The sequence below is a fragment of the Mirounga angustirostris genome, unplaced genomic scaffold (assembly GCF_029215605.1).
Source record: "Mirounga angustirostris isolate CCGP_5_RB_7025 unplaced genomic scaffold, mMirAng1.0.hap1 SCAF_1, whole genome shotgun sequence".
In the NCBI taxonomy this organism is placed as follows: Eukaryota; Metazoa; Chordata; class Mammalia; order Carnivora; family Phocidae; genus Mirounga; species Mirounga angustirostris.
Window position 1 is genome coordinate 73374149 of NW_026991709.1, and position 23476 is coordinate 73397624.

The window sequence follows — 23476 nt, forward strand, 5'->3', positions numbered from 1 at the left end:
AGAGAGAGAGAGTGTGAAGGGGATGGTAGTGGGGGGGAGAGGCAGAGAGAGAAGGGAGAGAGAATCAAACCCCAATGCAGGGCTTGATCTCACGACCCTGGGACCATGACCTGAACTGAAGTCAAGAGTCAGATGCTTAACTAACTGAGCCACCCAGGCACCCAACTCCAGCTTTCTTTTGATGTCCATTAGCATAATAGATCATTTTCCATCCCCTCACTTTCAATCTGCAGGTGTCTTTAGATCTAAAGTACGTCTCCTGTAGGGAGGCAACATTGTCTATAGCTCTGTAGATGGCATATAGATGGGTCTTGTTTTTATCCATTCTGATACGCTATGTGTTTTGATTGGAGCATTTAGTCCATTTACATTCAGAGAGATTATTGAAAGATATGAATTTAATGCCATTGTGTTACCTGTAAAGTTGGTGTTTCTGGTGATGTTCTCTATTCCTTTCTAATCTTGGTTGCTTTTGGTCTTTTTACCCCACTCACAGAGTGCCCTTTAATATTTCTTGCAGGGCTGGTTTAGTAGTCACAAACGGTTTTAGTTTTTGTTAGTCTGGGAAACTCTTTATTTCTCCTATTCTGAATGACAGCCTTGCTGGATAAAGTATTCTTGGCTGCATATTTTTCCCATTCAGCACATTGAATATATTGTTGCACTCTCTTATGGCCTGCCAAGTTTCTATGGACAGATCTGCTGCAACCTCATCTGTCATTGTGTAGGTTAAGGACTTTTTTCCCTTGCTGCTTTATGGATTATTTCCTTGTCTGTGTATTTTGTGAATTTTACTATGATATGTCTTGGTGATGGTCAGCTTTTGTTGAATTTAATGGGAGATCTCTGTGCTTCTTGGATTTTGATGTCTGTTTCCATCCCCAGATTAGGGAAGTTTTCAGGTATAATTTGCTCAAATAAACCTTCTGATCCTTTTTCTTTTTCTTCTTCTGGGATACCTATGATATGAATGTTATTATGCTTTAAGGATTCTCCACCTTCCCTAAGTCTACAGTGGTGATCCAATAGCTTTCTTTCCCACTTTTTTTCAGCTTCATTATTTTCCATAATTTTATCTTCTATATCACTGATTTGTTCCTCTGCTTCATCTATCCTCATTGTCATTTCATCCATTCTGTTTTGCATTTTGGTTAGAGCATTTCTTATTTTGGCCAGACTAGTTTTTAGTTCTTTTTATCTCTGGAGTAAGGGATTCTCTAGTGTCTTCAACACTTTTCTTAATCCCAGGTAGTACCCTTATAATTATTGTTTTAAATAACTTGTATCTGGGGGCACCTGGGTGCCTCAGTCGTTATAAGCATCTGCCTCCGGCTCAGGTCATGATCTCAGGGTCCTGGGATCAAACCCTGCATCAGGCTCCTTGCTCAGCAGGAAGCCTGCTTTTCCCTCTCCCACTCCCCCTGCTCATGTTCCCTCTCTCACTGTGTCTCTCTCTGTCAAATAAATAAATAAAATCTTCAAAATAAATAAATAAATAAATAACCTGTATCTGTATTGGTTAAATCTTACTTGCGTCTGTATTGATTAAACTCCTGACTGTGAATTCTTCCTGTTCTTTTTTTTAAGCAAATCCCTCCATCTTGTCATTATATCTGGGTGACTGTTTTTTATTTGTGTGTGTAATTGTTAGTAAAGCCTACCGTATTCCTGCTCCTGAGAGTAATGGCTATATTAAGAAGAGTAACGGCTATATTAACAAACAAACAGACCAACCAAAAACCAAAACCAAAACAAAACAAAAAAACAAAAGAAAGGAAACTAGATCTTAGTGTGTTTTGGTTTGCTCATTAAAAGAAGCTAGATCAAAACAAAACAAAACAGAACAAACAAACAAAAGAAAGGGAAGCTAGATCCTAGGTGTGTTTTGGTCTGCTCATTAAAAGAAGCTAGATAATAATAGTAATAATAATAATAAACAAAAATAAATCAAGAATTTTAAAAACAAAAAAATTTTAAAAAAATTAAAATTAAAATTAAAAATAAAAAAGAAGCTAGATCCTATTTCCTCCAGAGCTGAAGCAAACAGTCTAAATAGTAAGGCCTTGTAAGGTCTAAGACTAGGGTTCTGCGGGGGGGATCAGTTCTTCAGGCCCCTGTGTGAGGTAAGCATTTCACTCCTTTTCTTTTACATTTCATCATTCTGCTCCTTCCTCCCCTCCTGCCTCTGGAGACCCTACCTTATGGCATATGGTGCTGACAACTTCTTCTCATTAATAAGGAGTTTACCTTCAGGGTTCACCAGGATGCACTGAGTTTTGCTTTCAGTCAGGAGATCAAGAATCTGGTCTCTTCAGATAGAAAAGATCTGGAGAGTCCCAACTTAAGTTACAATCTCCTGAGTGCTATGACTGAGCAGTCTAGAGGAAGCCATTCCCACCAATGTTGAGGCTGCTTCTCCCACAAGAGACCCTTTCATCATTTCCCCATCGCCCACTCCTACATCCCCACCCCCCTGCTATATACATAAACACAATTGGTGAGTCTTCCACCTGTGGAAGGGGGCTGACTAAGCCATGGGGGTGTGACTGGCATTATCTTGCTTATCGACATCTGAAAGTAGATCCTTTGACCTTTAATATCTGTTGCAGATCCTCTAGGAGGTAGGGATTAAAGCAGACGTTATTATTTTCTCTGCAGAGCAAATCCTCTGGTGGCTGAAGCAAGTGCTCCATACTTACAGAACCTCAAGATTATCTAATACAAACTTTGACCTAATAACTTAATTATCTGTATGGTGAATAGGCCAAATGTCAGCAGGCACACCTCTGGGGTTGGAAAGCTCATTACCTGTGAGGCATTGTGAACAGTTGTGATTATTAGAAGAATTCATATTTAACTGAAAGAGTATTGGTCATCAGTAGAAAGAAGCTAAGGTCTTGGGCTCGGTGAGTGGAGAAAGCCCTCTATCCACATACAAAACAAAACAAAAAACCCTACACCCCCCCTCCCCCAAAGAATGGACTAACAGTTTGGCCTGGTGTACAAGCTCTTAGTGGCCAGGCACACCTCTGTTCACATCTCCATCATCATTGCTCAGTGCCTCCCTTCTTTCCCTCTATTCTCAAGTCTTACTTTGATTTCTCTTGATACACTATACAGGCTATATTTTCTCATATCTCTTGAACCTTTTCACAAATTCTGTTCTGTTCTCTGGTCTAGTTGTGCTCATAACCCACCACTATCCTCCATTCCTTCCACCTGGTTAGTTTCTGCTCAGCTTTGAGATGTCAGCATAGATGTCATTTCCTTCAGGAAGCTGTTCTTGTCTCATTCAGTCTGAGTTCTAGATCCTTCCTATTTAAGAGGCTGTTACTTGCCTGACTCTCCCATGCAACTGTAAATTCCCTCAGGGTAATGACTTTCCTTTTTTCCACTGAATCCCAAGGGGCTAGCAAAGTGTCTGGAATATCTGTTGTTAAACATGTAATTGCTGAGTAAGTGTTGAACAAAGTTTTGATGAGTGTTATATTTTGTGTCTTTGGTCTATAAGTAGCAGAAACCACAAACAGGAGCAGTTTTTTTTTTTTTTTTTTTTTTAAAGATTTTATTTATTTATTTGAGAGAGAGAATGAGAGAGAGAGAGCACATGAGAGGGGGGAAGGTCAGAGGGAGAAGCAGACCCCCTGCTGAGCAAGGAGCCCGATATGGGACTCGATCCAGGGACTCCAGAATCATGACCTGAGCCGAAGGCAGTCGCTTAACCAACTGAGCCACCCAGGCGCCCCAGGAGCAGTTTTATTAAGAACATCTCATTATGTATTAGATAGATGTCTAGAGTTAGTAGTCCCAGGCTTAGGGCCATGGCTTAGTGGTATCATAAGGATCTAAGCTCTTTTGTCCCTTACTCCACATCATTGGCATGGGTAGAAAATAAGTTATTCTCTCTCTTTCATCAATAGGATAATTTTAAAAAATAGGATAATCTTTTCCAGAAAACCTCTGCCCTGAATTGTCCTTCCTTTGAATCTTATTGTTGAAAACTGGGTCACATGCCCACTCTTAGGTCAATCATGATTCATCCTGGTGCTTTAGCTGAAGTCAGACTGCCCAGACAAAGAGATGTTCTGTTAGCCAGAAATATGAGTGAATAGTTGATGGGTAAGAAGTGAATGAGCACTTCTCCTCAAGTCTTTAATTAGATTTTAATAAAACTCAAGATTCCTTTCTCCAAATTTGAGCTCTATCTTTGATTGCGGATACTTAAAATGCAACATTTGTGATGACATAGTTTCTTTAGTGTGGGCACCTCAGTAGCCTCCTCTCTGGCATGAAAAACTGTCTGTTTACTTTCATCATCCACTTCCTCCTGGACCAGGGAGCACACTGGATTCTTCTAAACGTCAAAGTAGCACTAGTTTCCCCTCAAGGCAACCAATAACTCTCCCTCTCAGTAGAAAGAGTCAAGTATCATTCTCAGTAGTCTTAATTCCCAGTAAGTTTTCTTCCATGGTGAAAGTGGCAAGAATTTTGCTCAGTGGGCTGGACGCAATAAAAAGAAAAAAAAGATAAAAGCCTTTATTGGAAACAAATAAACCAGCACTTGAATGGATCCCAGGGTATTTTTTTGATAAAAATATCAAATTCACTGGTGATTATATAATAGTGGAAATTTATATGATATCCCTAATAATCAGCTTTTCTCATTTCTCCTGCATGATATGCTTATCTGAAAACTTTTTATAAACTAAAAAGAGAAAGTGAAAGTAATCAAATTATTGTTATTCTAGTTTATTTTTTAAAAAACTTCCTTTTTAAAAAACTCCCTAATCCTTTCGATTAGGTTTACAATGATGGTGGTGATGATTATCTATCTATCTTTTATTGAGTATGACAGGTGCTATAGTTGATTTTTTACAAATATCATCTTAGACCCTCATATCAACTCTATAATTATTATTGATATTTTACATATTAGAAACCTACAATTCAGATTTTAAGTGATCTGTCCAGGGTCATTAGTAGAGCAGGGATTAGAATTCAGGTTTTTCTGATTCCAAAATGATTGCTACATTCCCGGTCATGAGCCAACCCCCCTTCCTTAAATTCTCACTGTCACCCCAACATGTCCATTACTTTCCCAAAGTCCACAGGGTTTTTATTCCTCTCTCACTGGTTAATCTTTTTGTCTTGGGTTGGGTTTTTTTTTTTTTTAAGATTTTATTTATTTATTTGAGAGAGAGAGAGTGTGGGGAAGAGCAGAGGGGAAGGGACAAGCAGACTCTGCGCTGAGTGTGGAGCCCCACACATGGCTCAATCTCATGACCCTGAGATCATGACCTGAGCCAAAATCAAGAGTTGGTCGCTTAACCAACTGAGTCACCGAGGTACCCCTGTCTTGGGTTTTTATTAAAGTGGCCATTCTTATTCATTAGCTGAGACATTTATGGACAGCACAGGAAATTATTTGTCTTTCTGGTTTAACAACTTAAGTCTAGAGGCGTTCACATCTAACTCAACAAATAAACACCAGGGAGGGGAAAAAAAAAAAAAAAGAAACACAAGCAGATAGATTAATAGACCAATCCTGTGGCCGAGGAGAGTATTTCCTCTCTTTTCTTTGTTAACCTAATAGGTGAGGTATGTTCTAAGAGATTTTAAAAGCACCTAAGAACAGCAGTGACAAGTAGTGACTGTTCTGAGTTCACATAAGCCCCAACTGGTTTTGGCTTTCCCCAAAGAATTATCCTGGAGGGAAACCACTAAGAAGTCTGGTTTAGATGGAAGAGAAAAGTAAGGACCACCGGGCTTTGCTCAACCAAGGAGAGGAGAATGAACTGGTGAGTCTTCCTTTTTTGTGATTACAGTCTTCTCAAAGTACCTGAGGCTGTGGGCAGGTGCTACTATATTGGGGCTGGCTTTAGCATCTGCAGAGGTTTAAGAATGGTAAAGCTCCCTGAGATCTAAGGGCATGATTTTATAGTTGGGGAAATTTCAGGGGCTGAGGAAATTGTGTTTTCTAGATGATGGAGTTCTTGCCACCCTCATATGCATCAGACCAAATGAACCTTCCTTTTTGGACATTTTGTATTCATTTGTACAGTGTACCCCACATGGTGCTCATTGAGGTGTCTCCCCCTTATCATCTGGGTCATGTAATTGGGCAAACTCAGGCAAAAACAAACTTTTAAAAAAAATTCTTATGTTTTTGGTATATCTGTATAACTTAAGCTCAGTGTGCTTTGGGCTGAAGTTATGCTGGCAGCATAGAGAGGTTTTAAGCATCAAGTACTGAAAAAAGAGCAGTGTGGCCTGGAATTTAGCACATGTTTTTAAAAAATTTTTCTCTTTTCCCTTGTTACCTTTTCTACTAAACATCTATACATCTTGAAAACAATCATTGGGGTGCCTGGGTGGCTCAGTCAGTTAAGCATCTGTCTTCGGCTCAGATCATGATCCCAGAATCCTCGGATAGAGCACCACATCTGGCTCCCTGCTCAGTGGGGAGTCTGCTTCTCTCTCTCCCTCTGCCCCCCTCCCCCCACCCCCATTCATGCTCTCTCTCGTGCGCTCTTTCTTTTAAATAAATAAATAATAAAATCTTAAAAAAAAATCATTAAAATCTTGACAACTACAGTGTCTGTTTGAGACTGACAAGTTTACATTTCTTATTTTATTTGATCCTCGGAACTCAGTGATGAAGGAATTAATCCTATTTCATAGAAAAGAAATGTGAGACCAAGGAGGTTAAGTAACTTGCCTAAGGTCTTCCATCTACAAGGGACAGGCGGGAAATCCAGCTCACTTCTTTCCCCTTCACACTCCATGATGTTTACACTGCATTCGTGTCTACAGCTAGACAATGAGAAAGAGAGAGGAGCATGGGGGCTGGGACAGAGAGAGCACACCGGAGGGGGAAAGGGCCCAAGGGATATGGTTCACATAGCAGAAGGGTGTCAGTTACCTGCTTGGCCTTCCAGTTCTCCATGAGATCTGTGGGAAATCCACACCCACCCTCTCTCCACATACCCTTCTTTGTTAACTTAAGGAAAATAAGTGATTTCGTTTATACCTGCACTGTCCAAGAAGGTAGCCATGGGCCACATGTGGTTTTTGAGCTCTAGTAAAGTAGCTGGACCAAACTGAAATGTGCTATATGTATTAAATACATACCAGATTTTGAAGATAGTAAAAGAAAAAAAAGAGTGAAATATCTCATTAGTAATTTTTATATTGGTTACGCATTGAAATGACAACATTCGGATATGTTGGATTAAATGAACTATATTATGAAAATTGATTTCACCTGCTTCTTTAATGTGGCCACTAGGACATTTAAATTACAAATGCATTCACATCAGTGGCTTCTATTATTATACCATGCTGATCTTGACAATGGTAGAGTGCTTACAATCTTCAGACTGAAGGGATTTAAAGAACTAAAACCTCCTTATCTATGTTCATTGCTCAACAATTCTGTGCCGGTTCTGATGTTTATTTCAATGTGTAGATGAGTGTTCATGAAAATCTTTGGTAGCTCTTTATTTTTCCCTATGTGCGTATTTTTAAAGTTTACAGCCTAGTATTTTAATTCTCTTAATCACAGAGATATCTCTCCTCAGCCAGGCATGTCTGGAGGCACACTGTGTGCAATGTTAGCATTTACTTCAGGATCCTCCTTGGCCATTCTTGCTGCATTTACTTTCTAAAGATGATCTTGATTCTGTCCCTGAGACACAAGAGACGCTGTGTTCACATGAGTTGCAAAGCCCAACCATTTGGTTGGTGCCCCCGCTCTGTACAAACACCTACCAAATTAAAGCGTCAATATTACAACTGGAAGCAGCTCCAGAGGGCAAAATGGCTACTTGGTGTGGAGGACACATTTGACAGGAAAGCACTTCACTTCATGGTAACTTTTTCCTGGGAAACAGTGGAGGACTCCTGGACTCTAAGACAGCAGATATGGGCTTTAGTCAAAGACCCACTGCTAACCATGTGCTGTGGACAACTTTTGGGGCCTTGCTAGTTGCCCAAGAACAACATCACTTATCCCTCCTGGCTTAAAAGGTTTTCAAGGGCCACGTATGAAATATGGGAAGTGCTATGAAAATATAAAGAGTTCATTTACATCCAAGGAGTCAGGACTTATGGTGTGCAATTTAAAAAATGCAGAACTGTGTATAGTAGGTGAAATTGAGGTTGGGAATATTTCCCCTTTCTCTGATTAAACTTGGGGAGTGATAACCATTTGAGGTTTACAATTACAAAAACAGTATGTGAAGAGTTAGTAAGAAAAATCAGGAACTTGGAATATCTAAATTATTTTAAACAATGTCATGTACTCTTCATCTTCCATTAAAACACACACACAAACCCTACTCAAAGGATTAAATAAGAAAATAAAAATTGTGCCCTATTGGCTCTTTCTTGTCTTTTGTCACATTTATATTAACAGCTTGGATGAAGGCAAGCTTATCTAATCTGCAACTGACACCTCATTATGAGAAAGAGATAACAATCTAGGTGACAGAAGGTGGGGATATCAATGACTTGGGCTTAGTAGCTATGCATGAGAAAGCAATTAAAGTTCTTTATTTGGTTATGGCTGAATTTTAGTTGCTAGGATGATATTGCTACAAAACAGTCCTTGGATGTCTCAATAGAAGTCTGTTCTGCATAATAGAAGAAGTAATAGTCCTGTTATAATCTGTACTATTTAGGAAACCTCTAGGGAGTTATATTTAATTCTAAGATTCATACAAGAAGTATAGTGTATTTAGAGGGATATCTGGATATCACAAATAACAATCATTTAAAAGACATTGGGAATAGTTCCCCAAAGAGCAGTCAAGGCACTTGTCTTCCAATAGAGGTTGATGTGGAGAACAGAGTAGAAGTTGGTAGAGCCCAGCCTGATTTATTTTCATTATGGGAGAACTTCCTAACCTTCTGTGGTGACAGAATTTAACATGACAACTCTCCATTGACCCTGCCGTTGTGTAATTCCCTTCAGTTGAGTGTGGTGGAACCCATAAATATGATAAGCTGTAATTCCTGTGCTTATGTTATGCTATGTGGCAAAATGGATTTTACAGATGTAATTAACTTGGACTCAGCTGAGTTCATCAAAAGGGAGATTGTCTGGGTGGGCCTCACCTAATCAGGTGGGCCAGAAAAGATATTGTGTCCTTTCTGAAGTTAGATTTAGAGTGTGAGAGGGGCTTGATCCAAGGGAGTTTCTCCATTGCCTCTTTGATGATGGAAGGCTCAGTGTGGTGGGAATTCTGACCGTCTCTAAGAACTGAGAACTGAGAGCAACTTCTGGCTGACAACCAGCAGAAGAATGGGCATCTCTATCTCAGAGCTACAAACAACTGAATCCTGCCAATAAACATGAGATCTTGAAAGAGGCCCTTGATTTCCAGAAGGAACACAGCCTAGATGACACCTTGATCTCAGTTTTTTGAGACACTGAGCAAATGACCCAGCTAATGAGACTCCTAACCCACAGAAACTGTGAGATAATAAATTTCTGTTGTTTTAAGCCACTAAGTTTGTTATGCAGCAATAGAAAACTAATGCACCACAGCTGTCCAACAGGAGAAAGCATAGCCCTGTAAGTTAGTGAGTAGCCTATCTTAAGCCAGTACTAGATGTTCATTGGCGAAAGATGGTCTATAGCTATTTTTTTCAGGAAGCAATTTGAACCAAATAATCTCTGAGACACTGCTCTTGTTTGGTAATGCTCTTATTCCAGGAATAAACTTTAACAGAACATGCCATGTTGTCCCATGTCCTTGGTCTAAGGCGAATTCTGGCTTTAGAAATTGTCCCGGCTGATTAGCCCATGCATCTCATTACCTTTTGACCCACACTTACTGCTCTTTCACCCCTAGCCATATCAAAAGAAGGTCCTTAACTACACTTTTACTTACAGGGAGACCACATATTAGCACTTTTGTTAGAGTAGTTGGCTTTATGGGAATGCGTGTAGCTGAGTGTGATAATATACTCATCTCATCGGTACTGGGTTTTGATTCACACTGCTAAAGAGGAAAGGGCCTTTCTTATTCCAGAAGAAAAGCATAAGGGAAAATTTAAGATGCTGAACTATTTCAATAATTATTTTGAACATCTTTAAGACTCAATTTTTTGATCTACAAATAATAATTTATCAATATTATCAATAATTATAATAATTATTATATTATTTAATAATTAATAGAAACTTGGTGATGTGATTGTTGTTTGGAAAAAAAGAAGGCAAACACGATGAATTCTTGCCCCATCAAAGGACTCAGAGATATTATCTCCTTGGCCATGATTCAAGGGACTAAACATTTGATGCCTACCCAGAAAAGCTAACTTATTCTAAGGCTATTGGAACACCCACCCATGGAAAAGCCTAATGCTTTACAGCAAAAAGCTGGCATTGCCATTCACAGAAGGTGATTATAGTACTGAGAGTTATTTATGTCCTGTGTTGGTTGAGTAGGTACTTTACAACTTGGTGGTGTGGGAATGTGGGTTCGAGTAACTGAATGTGTTATGGACTGTAACCCCAAAAGATCCATACTCCTGTGCCTGTGCATGGTGGGTATGCAACAAATACTTAGATGAATGCATGAAAGGTGAGTATAAGAATAAAATGACTTACAAAAATGATAAAGCACCTGTTCACAAGACAAGTCATGCACAAAAGCTAGTGCTCTAGATGCAATGAAATTCCGGAACAAAGACAGGCAGAGAGCCTATGGATGGTTCCACACGACTAAGAAGATCCCTCCTAAAGAGAATTTTGGGAAGAAACAATGTTTAGCTGAAGCTGCACCCTGTAACTCTCCTTTCCTAAGGAATTTGGCCAATCTTAGTTCCATCTCTGATGGAACTATAAGAGCTACCTATTGAAAAAAGAAAAAAAGGAAAAGAATCTTTTTTTTTTTTTTTAAGATTTTTATTTATTTATTTGACAGAGAGAGAGCACAAGTAGGCAGAGCGGCAGGCAGAGGGAGAGGGAGAAGCAGGCTCCCCACTGAGCGGGGAGCCAGACGTGGGGCTCGATCCCAGGACCCCAGGATCATGACCTGAGCCAAAGGCAGCCGCTTAACCGACTGAGCCACCCAGGCGCCCCAGGAAAATAATCTTAAAAGTGCCCTTTATATACTATTACTCCATGTATGTATGTTCTCATTTAATCCCTATGAGTTAGCCAGTCAGATACTTCACACTGAGAAAATGAGGCTCAGTTAAGTAACAGATACAAAGTTACACCACGCTGGGAGGGAGGATCTCCTATTACACGGTTTTCTTCTTGTGCAAGGAAGATGTTTGTACTGGGGCATGTGCGTGCGCGTGTGTGTGTGTATGTGTGTGTATGCATGCTCATATATATAGTTACTAAGCTAATTAACCTTTGAATCAATTTAGTATTTATCTTAAAGTCCTTCTCCCAGTTTCATGTATTACAAAGATGAGCAGTTTTCTTTTTGGCCTGTGTTTGATTTTAATTTTGACAGTTGGTGCTCTGTTGTGAAAAGCAAAAATTCCATTTAAGCCATTGGATTAATCACTTTTAGAAATACAAGTTATGGTTTTCCCAAATAGCATTTAGTTCTGAATATTGCCTGTGGTAGAATTGTTTCACAGTGACTCCAGTGGGACTAGCCACTTTTAATCTACTGAAATTTTTTTGAACTGTATATTATTCAAGCTAATATTAATTGTTAATGTATACTGCATACTCAAAATGTTTCAGGAGCTGTGCTAAATGCTTTGCATGTATTAACTCATTAGTTTCTCACAACAACCCTGGAAGGTATTGTTATCATTTTCATTTATGGAAGAGGAAATTGGGTCATCAGAAGAAATACAGTAGGTTGCCCAATGTCTTACCTCTGGTTAGCGGTAGAGGAATAATTTGAACTGATTTTCTCAAGCCATATCCCCAGCTTTTAACTGCTACACCAGACTACTTCTGTTGCATTTTACAACCAGCTGCATTTTTCGCATGAGGAATCTAAAATTTAGTGAATTTAAATCATTTACCCAAATCACATTAACTAGTCAGTGATGTAGCAGAGAACAGAAGTGAGAGCTTCTAGAAGGCAATGGGGTGGGGTATAAATAAAAGAGGCTCTGCTGATAGACCTGGATAGGGCTCTAATTTGTGACCTTTAGCAACAACCTCTGTTGAAAGGCATGTGCATATTTTATTGTTCCTCCTAATCCAGGCTACTTCCTCTGGACTTTGGGCCTAGGAAAAGACCTTTAAAGATACGGTACCTCTCCTGGTATCAGGAATACAGAATTTTAGTGGGAAACAGAAAAGTGAGAGGACTGCTTAGAGAGAGTACAATTCAAGTCTATGTTAAGATGGTGCAACCCCTGTACTATTCAACTCGACTAACTAATAGGTGTCAGATCTGGGCTCCTCACCCCACGGAACACAGATCCATGTTTCCATTACCAACCTTGTCTCAGTATATTGTGACTCAAAACTGAAAACTCTCCACCACCTTTGGCTGAACCTATTACCAAGCCACCTGCTAACATTGAAAGCTTCCTTTGTGTTCAACACCTTACTCCTCTATTTAATCTTCACAACTATGCTTCCAGGTGTGTGCTATTGTCTCCTAAGTACAGAGATGGAAACTGAGATTTAGAGAAGTTAAATCCCGAGATCACATAGCTAGGAAGTGGCAAAACCCACTTGACTGCAAGGAACCATGTGTAGTGGGTTTGAGAGTCTGATCCTCCCTCTCTCTGTTCCCAGTGTCTTTAGATCCACAAGACCTCTGGATTCCACTTATCTTCCTCTTACAGCACCCATATTGCTCCTGGCTCCCTCTTCTACCCTGCACATCTTAGTGGATTTTACCATGGGTATTTAATACTTTGGAAAACTCTGAGTGACTCTTACTGCATCAGAAGAGTAATCATTTAGAACGCTCAGATTATACTTGAGATTAATTGATCAAAACGGAAACATACACTGTGTTAAACACAAATTACACAAACATGGGCAAGCTGACCAAGAGTATTTGTAAAAAAAAAATGCCAGATTAACAAATGATTCTTTTAACCAAAACCTCAATTCCCATGTCTAGCATATAACCTTTGGGAAAACTGAGAAATGACAAAAAGCAAATTTACTAAGGTTTACGAGGCCAATTTATCAAGGAAGCAAAAATATTGTTTCTATTCATCTTTACTCAAGGAGCTACATATTTCTGAAAGTTATTCTGATATTTATAAGCTCTTTTATATCTATCTACTTACTTATTTTTTAACAGATGGGGAAAAAAATCTGACATTTTGATTGAGCTATCCCCAACCATAAGCAGGATCTTTCACAGAAACCTCTTCCCTTTTCTTGATTATTAGGGATGTGATTTAATCTCTGCTCAGTGGAAACCAGCGCTTCCCAATCATCCACACCTGGAGGCAACTATAGTCTTCCTAGGTCATCAAACCTTTCTTCCATTTCCCACAGAAATTCCTTCTCTTGCTCTTCTCCCTTTTCACTTCTCAAATTTTGCTGTCATTTTCTCTTTCTGAATCTAACTCCATTAAAGTAATTAAAGTAACTCCCACCTATTTGGAATAGTGTCTAATAAACAACGCCCTTTACTTTTTTTTTTTTTAAGATTTTATTTATTTGAGAGAGAGAGAGAGCATGAGCAGGGGGGAGGGGCAGAGGGAGAAGCAGACTCCCTGCTGAACAGGGAGCCCAAAGCGGGGCTTGATCCCAGGACTCTGGGATCATGACCTGAGCCAAAGTCAGACCCTTAACCGACTGAGCCACCCAGGTGCCCCCCACCTTTACTTTTTATTGGCATATATACATACAGTGGTGTCGATAAGGCACACTGATCTTAAGTGCACAGTTCAATGACATCTATCACCAATTATTTTTGCTCATTTTGGAACTTCCTACGAATAGAGTTGTGTATTGATTTACCATACTTCATTGATTCAGTATAATGTCTTTGAAATTCATACATGCTGTTGATTGCATTAGAAGTTCATTTTTAAAATTGTTTTGTAGTATTCCATTATAGGAAAACACAATATTTATTTTTCTCCTGTTGATGTACCTTTAGATTGTTTCCAGTTTGGGGCTCTTATGAATAAAGCTGATATGAATATCCTTGGGCAAATCTTTTTGTGAACATGTGCAATTCTCTGTGTAAAAATCTAAGAATGGAGTTACTAGCTCATAGAATATTTCTATCTTGAGCAACACAGTTTTTCAAAACGTTTGTACCATTTACACTCCCAATAACAATGTATGAGAGTAACATTGCTCCACATTTTTACCAATACTTGGTATATTCAGTCTTTTTAATTTTAGCTATTCTATGGCCAAATCATTGTGTCATTTTATCATTGTGTCATTTTAGAGTGAGTCCTCAAATCTGGTTGTGTAAGTCTTTCAACTTTGTTCTTTTTTAGGATTGTCTTGGCTATTCTAGGCTGTGATATGTCATTGTAATTTTATTTTGCATTTCCTTAATGACATGATACTGAGCATCTTCTTGAATGCTATACGAGTAATCTTCTTTTGTAAAATGCCTATTTCAGTCTTCTGCTCATTTTTTACTCTATATATTTCTTTTAATTGATTTGTAGTAGTTTTTGTATTTTCCAAATATGATTTTTTTATATATAGGTACAGATATACATATATAGCTAATATTTTCATCAGAGGCTTTTAATAAACAGAAGCTTTTAATTTTAATAAAATCACATACATTTTTTTATCTTTTTTTGTTTCCTGTTTAAGAAATACTGTGTACTTAAATTTCATGAAATATGTTTTCTATGTTTTCTTTCAGATGATCTATGTTTTAGCCGCACATTTAAGCATATGTGCTACTATTAATAAATTTTTGTGTATGGAGTAAACTGGGGGGGAACTCATTTTTCTAGTACTATTCATTTTGATCCAGCAACTACTTAATGAGCAAACCATCCTTTCCCCCACTGAATTGCAGTGGTTCCTTTTTTTGTAAATGAAGTGATTACATATGTTTGAGTCTCTTTCTGGATTCCCTATTTTGTTTTTCTTTTCTTTCTTTTTTCTTTCTTCTTGGTCTCCCCCCCCCCCCGCCTTCTTTTGTTTGTTTGTTTATAATTACTAGGAATTTATAGTAAGTCTTTACTTCTGGTAGTGTAAATCCCCCACAATTGTTCTTTTTGAAAATTGTCTTGATTACTTTAGGTCCTTTGTACTTCCATACCAATTTTGGAATCAGCTCATCAATTACCATAAAAAATGTCTGATGTGATTATAAATGGGATTGCTCCTGGCTAGTCCCCAAACTTAATATATATCTCCCTTTATTTAGATCTTTGCTTTCAGCAATAAAGTGAGTTCTCAGTTTAGAGGTTTAACTTGGTTAGAACTATTATAAGGATATTGATTTTTTTCTTGCTTGATAATATTACAGATATCTTCATTTCCAAATTATTACAAATAAAATTGGTTTTCTATATTGACGCATTGATAAATTCACTTATTTTTTTTAAGATTTTATTTATTTATTTATTTATTTTAGAGAGAGAGCATGAGTAGGGGGAGGGGCAGAGGAAGAGGGAGAGAGAATCTCCAGCAGACTCCAAGCTGAGCACTGAACTTGAGGTGGGGCCAATCCCCCGACCTGCAGATTATGACCTGAGCCAAAATCAAGAGTTGGATGCTTAACCGACTGAGCCACGCAGGCCCCAACAAATTCACTTATTAACTCTTATAATTTGTACATTCTTTCAGATTTCTTAATGTGCATAATTATATTATCTATTCATACCGAGAGTTCTACGTTTTTTTCTCAGCTTTATTGAGATATAATTGACATACAACCTTGTATAAATTTAAGGTGTACAACATGTCGATTTGGTACACTTACATAGTGTGAAATGTTTACCACCAAAGTGTTAGCTAATACTTCCATCACTTCACATAATTACCATTTATTCTTTGTGAGGAGAACATTTAAGATCTACTCTCCTAGCAACTTTTAAGTATTAATACAGTATTGTTACTTCTTATGCTCCAATTGTTATAAGTATTGTTACTTTTTCTTGTCTTATTGCACTTGTTAAAACTTTCAGTACTATATTAAATATTAGTGGTAATTATTGATAATCTTATTTTACCTGTAACTTCATGGGGGAAGTAATCAGTATTTCATTATTAAGCATGATGTTAGCCGAAGGATGTTCCTGTCTATTCCTAGTATGCTGAGAGGCTTCTTTATTTTCTTTCTTTCTTTCTTTCTTTCTTTCTTTCTTTCTTTCTTTCTTTCTTTCTTTCTTTCTTTCTTTCTTTCTTTCTTCTTATCATGTATTAGTGTTGAATTTTATCAAAGTATTTCTCTGTACCAATTGAGATGATGTTATGACTTTCCTCCTGAATGTTAACATACCAAAATACATTGATTGATTTTCAAACCCTTGCAATGCTAGAACAAACCTCATTTAGTAATGACATATTAACTTTTAATATATATCACTGATTTAGTTAGATAATATATTTCAGGGTTACTTCATCTATGCTTCTTACAAATCTTAGCCTGTAATTTTCCTTTCTTTTAACAAACCTATCACATTTTGGTGTCGAGTATGCTGACTTCATAAAACAAGTTGGGAACATTCCCACCTCCTCTACTTATGGAAGAGTTTGTGCAAAATTGATATCACTTCTACCTTAAATATTTGAAAGGATTCACAAGCCATCTGGGTTTGAATATTTTTTTTGTAGAAAAGCTTTTAGTTACACATTAATTTTCTTTAATAGCAGTAAAATATTCAACTTTATTTAAGTTTATCAATTTTATTAAACTTTTAAAGTACAAATTCAACATTATTGATTTTCTTTATTGTATGCCTGATTTCTATTTTATTCATTTCTGCTTTTCTTTATTATCTCCTTCCTTACACTTTCCAAGGTTTAATTTGCTGCTCTTTCTATAGCTTCTTGAGTTGGAAGCTTTTTTTATTGATTTCAAACATTTTTTCTTTTCTTACATAAACATCTAAAACTATAGATTTCCCTCTAATCATTGTCTTAAGTGCATCCCACAAGTTTTGATTTGTCAATTTTCATTTTTATTCAGTTCAAAATATTTCTTAATGCCCATTGTAATTTCTCATTTGATTCACATGTATTGCTTAGAAAAATGCTATTTAATTACCAAACATTTGGGAATTTTTAAGTTATTCTGCTGTTAATTTCTAGTTTAATTACAATGTCATAATATTTTATGTTCCAGAATGTGGTAAATTTACGTAAATAGTTTACGTGGACTTGAAAAGAATTTGAATTATGCAGTTTGGGGCTATAATTTTCTTTGTCAATTAGGTCAATTTAGTTAATGGGTTTGTTCAAACGTCCTGTATTCTCACTGAAAACAAATTTTTTTTTGTCTACTAGTCTTATCAGTTAGTGAAAGGAGTGTTAAAATCTATGATGACAGTGACTTTAAGTTCTATTTTGCTTTACAAATTTTGAAACTATGTGTGTAAGTGCCCTTAAATCTAAAATTGTTATTTCTTCCTGTTGATTTGATATTTTTAGATTATGAAGTATGCTTATTTTTTTCAGAACATTTATTTTTTAAAGTTTATTTTGGGAGCCTCTGGGTGGCTCAATTGGTTAAGCGTCTGCTTTCAGCTCAGGTCATGATCCCGGGGTCCTACAATGGAGTGTAGGGCTCCCTGCTCATTGGAGAGCCTGCTTCTCCCTCTCCCTCTGTCTGCTGCCCCACCTGCTTGTGTTCTCTCTCTCTGTCAAATAAATAAATAAAATCTTAAAAAGAATAAAATAAAGTCTATTTTGTCTGATGTTAACACAGCTATACTAGTTCTCCTCTGTTAGTCTTTGCAGTTTATTTCCCTATCTTTCTCCTTTTAATCTATTTGCTTCTTTGTATTTAAAGGTATCTCTTGTAAACAACATATAATGGGTTTTTTACTACTTAGTCTGACAATCTTTGTTTTCAATCACAGTAGTAATGTCATTTATATGTAATGTAATTACTGATATCATTAGGTTAAAGTTACTATTTTTTCCCATCTATCCATTCTTTGTCTTTTTCTTCATTTAACATTATATCATAGAATGGTCCACATTTCTGCATTGACTTCATACATTTTCTTTTTAATGGTGCCACCTTGGCCATTGTTTTGATATTTCACATCTTGCTGAACTGTTAGCTATCATTTGGTTCTTCCAGTAACTTTGCTATTACAGATAATACTGCACTGAACATTGTTACACACATTACTTTCTACTTTGTGTATTATTTCCTTAGGGTGTATTTCCAAGTGTGGCATTACTGATTCAAGGGTTAGAAACATCTTTATAAATCTTGATATAATTTGTCACCTTGCTTTCTCTAAAGAATTATTCCAGTTTATAAGGTTATTAGCAGTATGTAGCTGTAGTGATTTTATTGCTGTCTTGCTGGCATTGTCAGTTCCTTTTTTCAAATAAAAAATGTTGTATAGCAAAGAACTGAAGGGGTATCAGAATTATGATTACCAGTGCCATCATTGTATGTAAGTTAACAAAAAAAAGGGAAAGGTATTTGAGATGTGCTTTTTCAGCTACAAGCTGGCCTAAAATTCCAAACCATTCTACTTCAATTTTGAACACTTTGGCAATAAGCTCCCATGAATAACTTAGTAAAATGATGCATATTTATGACATAATATGTGAACTGGCATATACAGTTTATTGGAGTCTAATAAAACTATCATTCACAAATAAAACTAAAACAGGTTTATAGAATCAGAAGGTGGGTAGGAAGACAGAAAGGAGACCCAGCTGAAAATATGCTTAGAAGTAGAGTGAACACAGGGCGCCTGGGTGGCTCAGTTGGTTAAGCGACTGCCTTCGGCTGAGGTCATGATCCTGGAGTCCCGGGATCGAGTCCCGCATCGGGCTCTCTGCTCGGCAGGGAGTCTGCTTCTCCTTCTGACCCTCCTCCCTCTCATGCTCTCTGTCTCTCATTCTCTCTGTCTCAAATAAATGAATAAAATCTTAAAAAAAAAAAAAAAAAAAGTAGAGTGAACACATTTTTAAGTTACCTGTAAACCTCATCGTGAATAATCTCAAAATAGAGTGGCTGCATCAGTAAACTTAATGAACATTTTTTCCCACGTCGTTAATACTGAGGAGCACTGGAAAGGAACTCTTAAAATTGTAATTACTTTGCAGAGTACTTAAAGATACATTATCTCATTTGAGCACAAGTACCTGTAAGGCATGTATTTCTAATTGTTTTGTATAGGAATAAATTGGGATTCCCTAGAGGTGATACGATTTACCTAAGGTCACATAGGTGATAACTAGTAGAGCAGTGACTCAAACTTACATCTTTGCTACCTGTGACCTTTCCATTATGTTTAAGGATTACTTTCAACAACTGTTATTAAAATCTTAATCTACCACAGATTTCTTTACTAGAAAAAATTAATGAAAATGACCATATCGAAGATGAAAACTTTTCCAAAATATTAAGCCAAGAGATTCATTATAACAGGATCTAAACTGGTATAAAATTCAGGAGATTCTGTCATTAAAAATGCTATAGAAACTCAGCAAAACCCTTTTTTTTCGGCATTACATTTCTGTGATCTGGACACAGGAGTTCAGAATCTTAGGGAAAAAAACACATAAAAATAACAGCAGAACCTAAAATAATAGTACAGTAGTAATGTCATTCATAATCAGCATCCCTCTGGGTCTTCCAAGTACACTAAAAGTCTAGTTTTTGAAATTTGAAAACAAATGCTGTTAAACTTCATTGTGGAAGATGGAAACTAGAAATTGGCTTGAAATAAAGGAATCTATTGTTTCTGGCTATGTGTTTGGCTATGTGTCTCCCCCTAAAACCACATCTCAAAGTATTCGCTCTATTGGGGATAATATCAACTACCTTACTACTAAAAGTAGAAATATTTCAGCATGTTACTGTCAGGGTAAATTCCTATGAGTGGTCTTTTAAAAGTCTTTCATGTCCACAGACAATCTCTTGATTTATATCATCCTACCCTTTGTATCATCGTCCTCCAGTAAATTTACATTAATAATTTTTTAAAAACCCTATACCTGAAAAAAGTAAATCTGGTCCAAAACATTGGGTGACTCTTGACAGTATTTAGAAGGAAGTAAGTCTGCCCGTTCCTTGCTCCTCCTGTCTCATGTTTTAGTTCCATATGCCAGTATAGCAAAATGAGTCCTTTTTTTTATGGTATCAGCTGACAGCTGTAAGCAATCAGTCTGATTCAACTAGCTGAAACCAGATTTCCTTCCCAACTAATATCGCTGCATCTAACGCTTGTGTTTCTTGGAACAAAGTGATGTGTTTATGTGAAAAAAGAAAAATAGAGTCATGTTTTATTTACATGCCAGGAGGTGTTTGGTTACCGGACCCAGAATCTACGCAGAGCCCTCTGCCTTATAACATCCATGCTGACCTGCGGGTTTCTTCAGCTGGTGTTCTATTGGAAACCCCAGTGGAGGGTGTGGGCCAACTGCATTCCATGCCCCTTGCAAGAAGCAGACACTGTTTTGCTAAAAACAACGGTGAGTGCCCTTCAGCATTGCATTGGTGGCACAATTGACTGGCTGGCATTCCAGAGTAGATCTTTCTTTACTTAAGTTTTCTTGTCCCCAAATAGGAGATGGCAAAACTATCCCTGAACCTACTTGCCATCTCTTATTTTGACTCAGGAAGGAAGGACATTGTCCTCCATGTCACCCTAGGGAAGTTTCTACCATGTCAGGCTAATTCTCAATGCCTTTAACTATTACACAAGCAGAGGCTGTCAGTGTTATAACTCTTAAAGACATAACACAGGAAGGATAGTTCAGTTTTTTAAGAATACATATTTTGAGGGGAAAGTAGACATTTTAAACACCTAAATGTCATTTTTGAGATAGCTGGAAAATATTTTCTGGATATAAAACTTTCCTGTAAAGTGTGTCTTTCTTTTTATTCTCTAGCACAGTGGTTCTCAAATTTTAACGCAGATCAGTTACATGGAGGGTCCTTAAAACACAGACTGCTGACCTTGTCCCAGAATTTCTGATTCAGTAGGCTTGTGGTGGGGTTGAGAATTTGCTTTTCTAGCAAGTTCCAAGATAATGCTGATGCTCCTGTCTATAGCCAAAACTTTGGGAACCACTGGTCTAGGTAGGTATTTATTTGATTGCCTTATTAAATAAACAACATTTGAGAATTTCATGGGCTGGATTGTCTTCTCTAGGATGAATTTCAAAGATATATGAGGAAGAAGGTTATATGCCTTTACTTATCCACACTGAAGTTTCCTATAAGCAAGAACCCAGAAGAACCCTTGGTGGCTGACCGCCACTCTGTCATTAACCAAGCTGTATTGAAGCCAGAATTAAAAGTAAGTAATTTTGATGTAATGCTATGGCATGTTTTTTAAAAAAGAATAATGCAAATGTTTATTGGATGGAAGTTCTGAATGTCACAGTGCTGGACTGGGAATTACAACAAGGTATCAAGGAAAGTGAGTGTGGTGTGGGGACTTGCGACAAATAGCCCTCACCTCCCCCCATGGGCTTTTCTTTGTGAATGACACTTGTTCTATCACATTTGTAATTGCAGCTGCGATGTATCCAAGTGCAAAAAATCAGGTACATTTGGGACTACTTGGAGAAGAGGTTTCAGAAAGTTGGGTAAGTTTGGCTTTTTCTCAGCATTCATCAGGGTATAAGGGAAGAACACTGATTTGTTGAATGCCATGATCTAGAGCATGCTTCTTGTCCTGACCACATCCTAGGCTACTGGAAGATAGCAACTCCTGCCATGACATCCACCACACGTTTGGACTGGGCCTGACCAGTGAAGAACAAGAGGTCAGGTAGGGTTTGTGACACTCCCTGAGAATAAACTCTGCCAGTAGAAATTGAGATATCAAATGACTTATGATCAGTGAACTGTTGGCATAATGCTTCATCAGCTTCATATAATCCCAGTTTATTTATCAGCAACAAAGACATATTTTAAGTTGTTCTTATTTTAGGCAAACTTATTAAAAAGAAAAGCCAATCAAATGATATTTGAATTTTTTTTCCCTCAGGACTGTGCAATAGTCTCCTCTGTGTTGTCTTTTTTATTCTTTCCTCAAAAAATTTTGAGTCATTTCATAGACATCTGCTTCATCATCCTCCCAATCCCCTGAGAGACAGAAAGACAATATTATGATTGCATTTTCTTATAAAGAAACAGCCTAGAGATGAGGATTTTGTTTGCTCAGGTAGTTGTGTCATTCACCATTGTGTTCATAGCACCTGGAACAGTGCCTGATTCATGGTAGAAGTTCGATATATATTTATGGAATGAATGAATGTAAGAATATATTTGTTGACCTATTGAGTGAATACCTCTACTACGCCAGGCACTCTACAAGGAACTAGGGATCTAAGGATAAATAAGGCTTAGTCATTGCCCCAGAGACATTCACTAACTATTGGGAAAGAGAGACAAAGAATAGTGGTACAATTGTGAGAATGAGATCTATAAATGCACATAGATTAGGACATAATAGTGTAATAGTAGCATAGAAATGCTTATGCTCCTCATTAACCCACAGAGATTTTGAGTTCTGGCTTCCCATCTGTAGTTTGAAATGGTGAATCCTGGTGAGTCTGAAAGTAAACCATTGCAAGCCTTCCCCGGAATCTTAATAATCACCTTCATTTCTTGCCCATTTTAAGGACATTTCCTGCCTGCCCTTTTCCAGTCCATCAGAAACACAAATTCTCAAGCTAAAAAGCAATCTGGTACCTAAAATATAGGTTCTGGGCCTCCACCCCCATATTCTGATCTAGTAGGTAGGAGCTAAGGGTAGTAGTGAGAGCAGAAACTGCACTTTTAGCAAGCACCCCTATTGTTTTTAAAGTTTTCATCCTGCCTGAACATGTTGAAAATGAAAAAGTCATCTAGACTTTGACAATATTTGCAAAATGCCTTAAAAAGAGTATCATTATATAAGATTTCAAAGGCAATACTTAATAAACTGAAACACATAGTGTTTTCAAAGTCATTAAAACATACTGGTTTAATTGCATTAAGCACCAGGAGTGCAAAGAATTGATCTATTTAGGAAATTTAGTTGATTATCGCAGATATACTTTGCCTTTGCCTAGGACACTATTTCCACAGGAAATAGTGGAAGCTATCTCATGTTTGTCCTTATTTATCAAGGGCCAAGCTTTAATAAACATCATACATAATTAAATTTAAACCTGATCCACGTAATAAAGAACTTGACAATCTAATAAGCAAGACAAAGAGTATAGTTTCCCAAATATGAAGAATAGAGGAGATAATCTCCTCATAAATATATAGGCAGATTTTATTTATGGGCTTTTTTAGTTGGACAGTAAAGGGAGTAAGTAGAATGTGAACTATTTCCACCCTTAATTTTTTAGTGTAAGACTAGGGATTTTTAAAAAAAAATTAAATGCAATTGA

At 37.3% G+C, this 23476-nt stretch overlaps 1 protein-coding gene across 1 annotated transcript in view; it reads left to right on the top strand.

Moving 5' to 3' along the window:
• The first annotated feature begins 5738 nt into the window (after positions 1 to 5738).
• Positions 5739 to 23476, top strand: part of ATP13A5 (ATPase 13A5) — a 119980-nt gene continuing 102242 nt past the window's right edge. The window contains exons 1-5 of the mRNA XM_064589789.1: positions 5739 to 5798; positions 20381 to 20554; positions 21238 to 21384; positions 21606 to 21676; positions 21781 to 21861. Of these exons, the coding sequence (XP_064445859.1) occupies positions 5739 to 5798; positions 20381 to 20554; positions 21238 to 21384; positions 21606 to 21676; positions 21781 to 21861 (533 nt within the window). The remainder of the gene's footprint in view (positions 5799 to 20380; positions 20555 to 21237; positions 21385 to 21605; positions 21677 to 21780; positions 21862 to 23476) is intronic.